At 29.6% G+C, this 9,141-nt stretch overlaps 1 protein-coding gene across 7 annotated transcripts in view; it reads right to left on the bottom strand.

The window, feature by feature from the left end:
* Positions 1 to 1,448: 1,448 nt before the first annotated feature.
* The window catches only part of LOC106468256 (cyclin-dependent kinase 17-like), a 142,130-nt gene continuing 134,437 nt past the window's right edge, over positions 1,449 to 9,141 (bottom strand). For all 7 annotated transcript variants that reach the window (XM_022396586.1, XM_022396589.1, XM_022396591.1 and 4 more), the window contains 3 exons: positions 6,879 to 6,969; positions 6,428 to 6,505; positions 1,449 to 6,042 (listed from right to left, as the gene is read on the bottom strand). In XM_022396586.1, coding sequence (XP_022252294.1) covers positions 6,011 to 6,042; positions 6,428 to 6,505; positions 6,879 to 6,969 — 201 coding nt within the window. In that variant the 3' untranslated portion in view covers positions 1,449 to 6,010. The remainder of the gene's footprint in view (positions 6,043 to 6,427; positions 6,506 to 6,878; positions 6,970 to 9,141) is intronic.

Below are 9,141 nucleotides of genomic sequence, written 5' to 3'. Positions count from 1 at the left end.
TAAGCAATCCTGAAAAATATTTGAGGGTGCTTAACTTTTTTCCAGGTGTATACTTAAACCAAGAATTTTTTTACAGGTTTTACAATATTATGTAAATACTTGTGGTTTTTGTTACCACTTATCTAGTACATTCACCTATACCAAGCTGAAAATGATTACCATCCCATTGTGATATGGACATATGACCAAAAGGAAGGATAGTCAAAGACTTCCGTGACAGTATATAGTACAGAGGTCAAGATTTACACATCTTGGCTTATTTTCTACCTTCATATGTAGCTTGCTACAGTCTCATGGCATGTGGAGTATAAATGACTGCAGCTCAACTCTTCATCTTCCTATTATACATCACGAACAAATCTACTCATCCTCTTGACTTTTTTTTTTCCCAGTTATGGAGTTTTTTAAAATAAATGGGTCTAGAGGAGTATGCATCCTCCCAATATCTTGTACACGACTCTACTGCTAGTCCCTTATCTGTTATCCTGAATCCTCACAAGTCCATAATGACTTTTCTGTATTATTCAGTTATTTCTCTTTACACAGTTTATTTTTTATTATTTATAATAAATAATATTATTTTATTTTTTAAATAATTATTATGTTAATTTTTAAATAATTATTATTTTAATTTTTATTATTTCTCTTTACACAGTTACTAGTATCAATCCTTCATCTTTTTCATTACGGTCTTGATAACAGCAACTTTAGTTCTGAATGAGTTTAGCATCACCACCACTCTTCATCCAATTATGGTAAACACACACAATAGTTTCTTTTCCTTAGTCTTTATGTTCATCTTGCTACATTTCTCTTTATTGTATCACATATTGTCCAATGTAATTATTAACAAATTTGGTATGTGTTTAGTATAGATGGTATCAAATAACCTACTTGATGGTTAGAAGATAGGAAAGTGTGGAGAAGGTTGACAGGCACAGCAAAATGAGATGATGTTAAACTAAAAACTCCCCAAACCAAAAAAAAAGTTTAAGAAAGGTCACAAAGTATTGTAGAGTTTAATAATGTGATGAAAATGGCATTTTGGGTGTTGAAATAACTGATTTATATCAATTATTCATTTGTACCATGCCAACAATTACAAGAACTAAGATAGACTTGATAATCATCGGTTTTTACACCCATTAGGCTTAAAATACATTTACAAATGGCTTTTCCCACAACGTCTAAAATGTGATTGACATCATGCTTACGACACTAAATTTTCTTCAGTTTATTTAAATACACTTTGTTACAAAAACGTTTAATTACTTACAGATAGCTTAGTAATTAAGCTGCACCTAAAAAAACAAATCATTAAGAGCTGTATGTCAGATCAACAGGCCTTAACTGGTAGCTTTTTTTTTTAGTTGTATCTTAAAAAGAATTAAGGGAATTCAAATCCAGGTCAGTGCACCTATATGGCTTCCAGTAAGTTTACACAAGAATCCAAATAAAAAAGTTTTTATTTGTTTCCATACATTTTACTATAGAATAGTGCTGTCATCATTTAAAAAGTTATGAACAGGAACAAGGGTCCCTAACATATCTATATTATTTAATAGAATCCCTGTAGGCATTCAATAAAAAAACTTAGATTATTGTAAATCGGTTTTATGCTAAAATGAGACTGGGAGATCTATTTTCTACAATTATACAGAATACGTAACTAACTTATGTGTCTAACACCCATTTTTACACTCATAACAGTCTACCTAGGTTTAGAGCTAGAGTGGCTTCACCTTTTAATGCTATGACTTGATATTAACTTCTGATCAGAGTATGCTGTATATTTGGAGCTAAACTAAAAATCAATCTGGCAATCAGTATAGCTAATTAAGTATACTTTTCTATTTATAAACATTAGAATGCATTGTTTCATCAGTTGGGTACCCTTGCTGTTAACAATATTAGATCAGCATTTGCAAATCTAGTCATGAAAAGATTCTATATTTTACAGTTTTTTTCTTGTTTAATTATTAAAAACCTCGACATTTACAGTTATATTATTAGTCTTTTTGAATTCCGTGTAAACCAAAATTTCAAACGTAACACTGAACAGTAGAACCCTATAGGAATTTAACTGTGGTGTCACAAGTGGTAACCTAATAATCTCTCATGAGCATAAAAAAATTACATCACTTCACAAACAACATCCGAGAATAAAAATGACTAAATTTATTCATGTCCATAACCTTTCATGCACTGCTGTAAATTCTTTTAAAGTACCTATGTGTATATACATACACACACACACTTATGATAAGGTTTATTACATATTTTATAAACCTGTAAAGTTATTCATTTCTTGTCATTTTCAGTTATTGTTTTGATATTGGACATTTAGAGATTGGAATGAGAATAAAGTTATTTCAGTGTTCTTAAATCTTGAAAAAAATTAAACACAATAAACGTGTTTATCTTCTTCATGCTGAGCTATGTAATAAAATACAACTTGGAACAATTCACAATTGCAAAGTGAAGTTTACTTCTGAAAAATAATCTATACATGATGAGCTGCACACAGAATAACAAAGCTAGCTACTGCAAGTGTGGCTATGGAATGCATTAAACTCATGATAACTCTAAAATCCAAGGTGAAAGAAAGAAAAAAATGAACTCTGTTTCAGCATCTATATCTCCAACACCCCATTAGCAACAGCTAATTATCACTAGAAAAACTACTTGTAAAACATTTGTCGAAGCTTGTAGAAGGAAAAGAGGAATTGACCTAAAAGTCTTTTATATGATTTATTTTCCATTTGTTAGTTTTCCTCTTAAATTACACAATAAATTATCAGTATTTAATTATGTTAACTTACTTGTAAAATGTCCGAGCTCAGAATTAATATTGCAAATTAATCTTTAAACACAAGCTTACAATATCGTATATTTATAATCAAATTTAAAAACTATGGCAGGTATTATAAAACAAAATAACAGGCTGCTCTCAAATCATTCAGTAAAACACATTTCAATGATTTTTTTAAACAAACACAAGTATTAGAATGAAAGAAAAGTATCCACATTAGTTTGTAATTTACATTATAAAACATTACCCAGTGTACAAATCTCTTACAAATTCAAACTATGCTCCCTCTTTCAACTGGTTTGTTATTGCAAAGTATTCGAGTTTATTTAAATTTTATATTTCATCACTGAGGTAATGATTTTTGTTTAAGCAACAGCCAATTAGTTATCTTACTACTTGGAAGTTGGATATCTGATATTTTAACAAATGATTGTTCAAGCAGCTCAAGAAATACATTTCTTTTGACCATAGCATAACACTCCCTCCCCAATGAAATGTCATCCAGAACAACAAAATATCACTTGTTACAGCTAAAGACACAGAACAAACAATTTCGCATTTGATAATATGTTATTTTATACAAAAATGCTAATACTATATTGTTAAATCTACCATAAAAAACCTGTAAAACAGCACAAAAGGGTACAAAGATCTTGCTCAAAGAATACATAGCTGAAGAAATTTCTTTTACAGATTTCTTTTTAATATTAGTGTTTAAAAATAGGATAAACAACTACATAACACTACTTCCATGCTTAAACTGACCAATCACGGTACACTACGTCCATAAATGAACTAACCAACCAACCACTGTACACCACTTCCCTACATGACTCACCAATCACAACATCAAACCAAAATATACATGAACAGACACTTGTTTGAAGAATAACTCAGATAAAAACAAAGACATCATTCAGCCAAGTTTACTTTTTAAATATTTTTGAGCAGGTTAATGTTGGAGTAGGTAAGTTCCAGTGCACAATGTGACCGCACTAAGCCATATCACAGTTCTACAATTAGTTTTTTTTTTTTTCAATTACACTCCCTGAATATATTAACTTTGTAATAAAACAATAGCTACAATTATGAAAAACTACAAATTAGTAACTGAATGTAATATGATCATAGTAGAAATCCAGCTTTAAGACAATGTTCTAACTTCTATGCTGAGTCCTTGTTTTACTCAAATGTTTCAGTATAGAAGTTGAAACATCACCCTACCCAAAAAACAGGAAGGTGCAGCCCGTCAAAGCCAAATCTATACTACAACAACACTGCCTAAAATACGCTTGAAGTAACATGATTGTGTTTTTTACAGAAGGAGAGTCAATAATGACCATAAAGGTGGCTACAAAGTGATCATAGAAGTTAGTCAGCAGTGACCACAAATGGTTTATAGAAGCTAGTCAGCAGTGACCATAAATTATGTTCTTCAGAACAGTGTGACTGCAATGTTAATAAATATAAGGTTGAAAAACCTGTATAGTTTTTGGTGCAATTAAGCTACAATAAAAAAGTAAAATGTGATTTTGAAAGAAACAAACAATAAATCTAGTAAAAATCCAAGCAAAGGCACTCTACACATCAGAACACTAGAAACAAAGTGAGAAAACATTCAGGGATTGTACAAAAAATACTGGAAACATGAAGTTCCTACAAAAATATGTACTACAAATAATGACATCAACACTTAAAAAATTACACATCTTACAAAAACAAACTGTTGAAATTCTGACTTTCAGAATGCAGGAAAGTAATTTTGCATTTGTTGTAAACAACCCTATGATACGTACATTCTTTTTGTGATTTATTTTGAAAAATACCTTAAACCAATGTTCTTATTAATAAAAAATAAACAAAACAAGTTGACTCCAATAATTTTTTAAATACCATTTAATACATAATGATTTGGTTATTTCTTGAAGTTGAGAATAACTACCTCTTATTTTTTAACTGAAATTCATATTAAACCAAGAAAAGACTTATCTAGTTAACCCACTGACTGCTGATTCACCTTATAGGGTATGGTCTGCCTTCAGCAGATGAATGCTAGTGTGTTATATACGGTGTATGGCTTGAAAAAAATTCTGCACTGTATTTAGAGCAGCCACAGTCAATGGGCTAATCTCTTACATTCAGATGATTCAGTTTATAGCTTACAACAATACTTCTGTTTGCCTATTCCCTTATTTTTTAAGTATCAATGTTTTGTAAGAGCCACAGCTTTTTGCTTTCTAAATCACAATAACAAACATCAAATTTAGCACAAAAGATTAACATACAAACAATAAAATGAGGGACTATTTGGATTCTGAAGTGATGAGGAACACTATTAAAAAAAAAGAAGATATAATTAAATGTGCACATTTAATACCTTCAGCTATCTCAAATGGAGTTATTAAGAAGTTAAGATTTTAAACTAGATATTAACAAAACTAGGGCTCCTTTTCTTTTTTTGATAAACTATTTATAGAGTGAAAAAGAAAAATGAGCCCTTGAAATTTCCATTGGTAAAAGTACTGTAATGTTTTATGGAAACTTACAACCTTGTCGGTCAACTGTAATATTTATAATGTTAAAGCAATACATTAATAGATTTTTATTTAAATAAATATTTGAAAAAAAAAAGATAAAAGTTAATTCACTTTTTTTAACTTATTAAACATAGTATTATGTCCTTCCGATGATTATTTTAAATTGTTTCATCAACAGAATAAATGAAAAGTTGGGAAATTCTAAAATCACTGAAATGAACTGTATACATAAAAAATAATGACAACAGGACCTAAGCCAGTATGCACTATACAAAAGTATTTTCAAAAACAATGCTGTTATAAAGATTAGTAGAGAGGACTAAACTCTTTTACCTTAAAACTATATATAAACAATCCTAAAGTGACTTCTAAAATCAATACTTCTGAATATCTTTCAGAAAATCAAGAATCAGGAGCAGGCTATTGCACAGACATCAGTACTCAAGATTTGGCATATATTCACATACATTTGTTTATATATATCACTTTTCATCTCTCTTCTTACTCAACAACAATTGGACAAAACAAGAAATGAACAAATTCGTTTCAGAAGAATTGATGAATCCATAGATATGTATCCTATAGCTTGACCTTAGTAGCTGCCAATAGGCTTATGGACCTTATCTTTGGTGACACCTTCTTATTAATCAATTCTCTACCATTATAGCAGCATACTCTGTCTTCGATTGCGACCTAGTATGAGAAAAAAAAAGAGCTTCAATCACTTACATGTAAGTTAGCCTCTACCAAGTTATGAGACACAGAGCTAGGTTATATTTTTTCAATATCAAACTCATCTGTGGCTTGATTACGAAATCACAAGTATTTTTATTACCATAAAATAAAATAAATTCCCTTTTTTAATTGAACTAAAGTATTAATGACAAAGCTAACTAAGTAAAACCAAAATTTCTCTTCAAGCTAAAAATGGTCTTTCAAGTATGAAATTACATCATTTTGAATGGTTAAACACGATTACTTTCAGAAATCAGTTTATAAAAATGTAAACATACTGGAATCAATATATCCATTTTAATATATGGATAGATGTCATTACACAGTAAGGATATTAACATACTTGAACTAAGGAATGGTACGGTTTTACTACCAAGATCTCGGCTTAGCTGTATTCCAGGTAACGTGAAAATGGAAGTAGCTGAAAGAAATAAAAACAAATGATATAATTTTTAATGTCTAAAATACTTTTTCAAAATGTTTGACTTTTAAGATTAAAAATTTAGATTTCCTGGTGCAAATGTTACCCGAAGTAAGGTATAATTGGATAACCACAAATATATATACAGGTTTCTGTTTAGAAAAAGATAGAACTGATACATTTGATTGGCTTATTTCATGACAATGATTAAATGAAAAAAAAAAAAAACAAGCGAAACACACACATACAAAAAGAATTAGTTATATATTATCTTGACACACCAGAAATAGACAAATTGAGCTTCAAGTGGTTTTTACCATTTAAACATTTTATGAAATAATAAGACATTTTATAATGCATCTAATAAACTTACTGTTAGGTAGCTTATGAATTCCTGGCCCCAAGCTTTCAAAGTAAGAATGCCGCATAGCTTCAACAGCTGACACCCGAATCTTTGGGTTGTACTGTAAAGGAAAGCAACATATATTAAAAACTATAACCTTTGAAAGTGTTATGTATGGATAACTTGCAAAACTCAGTATGTCTGAAATTCCAACTGCTATTAATAAAATTTCAAACATCTTCTGTCTTGAGTAATAAGCAGAATAGATATAATAATATGACTTATTAGTGGAATTTACTTGGAGCATGCTACTTATCAGTGTGTTTTTTAAAGAATTCCGTTAACCCTATTGCTATGGTAAGGAGTCAGAGGGCATGTCATCACGTTTGTAGACTTACATTAAAAGTTTTATTGAACTGCTATTTTATGAATGTATGACAATAAGTTTGGTATAAAATTGTAGATTATAATTCAAATTTTAGTATTATACATTAGTTAATTTAAAAGAAAATATTAAAAGAAAATTCTTAAATGTTGATTTTTGGGTGATACGATAGCGTGTGGTCTACAAAGATATTTACACTATAGCGCGCAGTCTACACAGATACTATCAACATCACCGTTTTAACTTTTGTTTACTTGCAATTGGTGCCAGTTATTATACATAATACTTTTAAACTAATAAACTACAAAATACCATTATATAATGTTTTGAGGGCAAATATAATCAGAACAAAACAAGTTCCAACAATCAAAACTAGCACAATTATAACCTAAATTTAAGGTACTCTTTTGGAACACACAACTTATTAAATTATTATTATTTGCTGAACAAAAATATGGATAGATACAAGTCATTTAGCAAGAAATCATGTTTTAGTGAATCATTAAAATGGTGATAATGACAGTACCTCTGTTGACCACACACTATAACGTAAATATCTTTGTAGACCGCATGCTATAGTAGCACCAATATTTGTGTGTCACGTGGTATGTTGAATGCAGCTTTGATTCAAATTAGAGGTTCATGATGTCCAAGTACAAAGTCTATAGTTTCTTACAAAACAGAAACTCAAATTATTGATACTTACAAACTAGAATATGAAATAAGAACCTCCTATTTTTTCTATTTGCTGAAATATCACTATATTTAATGAATCAAACATAGTGGCCCTGCAAACTTTTCCATTTTTGGAAATACTTGTGTACATACACCCACTTCATTCTGTCATGTGTTTACAAACACTCAAAAGCTCACAATTCCCCCCATGTGGTTTTCTCAGCCTCTGGAAGGTGGTTAATTTCCCAAGATTATTTCTTTCGTCTCCAATCTCGAAAGAAAGGAAGGGGTAAGTGAAAATGGTGTTTGAAAAACAATATTTTTTAGACCCAAATACAGTTTAGTTAGTAAGTCTGATAAACTACAGTGGAGTTCTGTGATATTGGTAGAGTTACTTTAAATTTTTTTGTTATTTCAAAACACATATATAAAACCTTAAAAAAGTTATTTTGTTTTACATCCTTCACGTGCAAAATTTGGTAAGGTTTAGCATGCAAGGTACAGCAAATGAGTAAAAACTTCTTTACATTTGTAAGTAGTAGAGATCATTGTTTTCTATGTTTCTTTATTTATTGTTCTATGTTTTGAGAAAAATAACTGAAACTTAAGAACTTGTTTGTAAATTGTAATAATATATATATATATATATATATATATATATATATACATACATACATATGTATTGTATTTTAACTGAAATGTGACTATTTTATAAAATACTGGTCCACTAAAGAAAGCTAAGACAGGTTACTTTGTAAAGGTTAGTTTATACTTCTGGATACGGTAACATGAGTGCATGTGCACAGCATCATTGCAACTTCTGTAATGTTAGACACAGCTGAAAGGTGAATAAAATAAGAATATTAAATAGATATATAGATGGATAGATGTATAAAGCTATGAGATTTATGCTATTTAGACTAAACATTTGTGGTTTAGTGTAATAATCTGTAGTCATTGTAGAATTTAAAAAATGAAATTTATATCTATTTCCTAATTTTTATGGTGGTTACGAGGTCAGTCAAATCAACCAAACCCATACAGAGATACAATACTGAAAAGAACACAGAAAACATAGTTTTTCTAAAAAATTGTTTGATAATTATCTGGAGGTTATAGAAATTTTGCAAATGAAATTTGACAGTTTTCTGAGTCATTAAAGTATTTTTACTCTTAAAATCAAAATTACTTTGCATGTTGGACAGTCAACATTCAAAAACAAAACATGCATGA

Source organism: Limulus polyphemus, unplaced genomic scaffold (genome assembly GCF_000517525.1).
Source record: "Limulus polyphemus unplaced genomic scaffold, Limulus_polyphemus-2.1.2 Scaffold2937, whole genome shotgun sequence".
NCBI classification, from domain to species: domain Eukaryota; kingdom Metazoa; phylum Arthropoda; class Merostomata; order Xiphosura; family Limulidae; genus Limulus; species Limulus polyphemus.
This window is presented reverse-complemented; position numbering and strand designations above follow the sequence as displayed.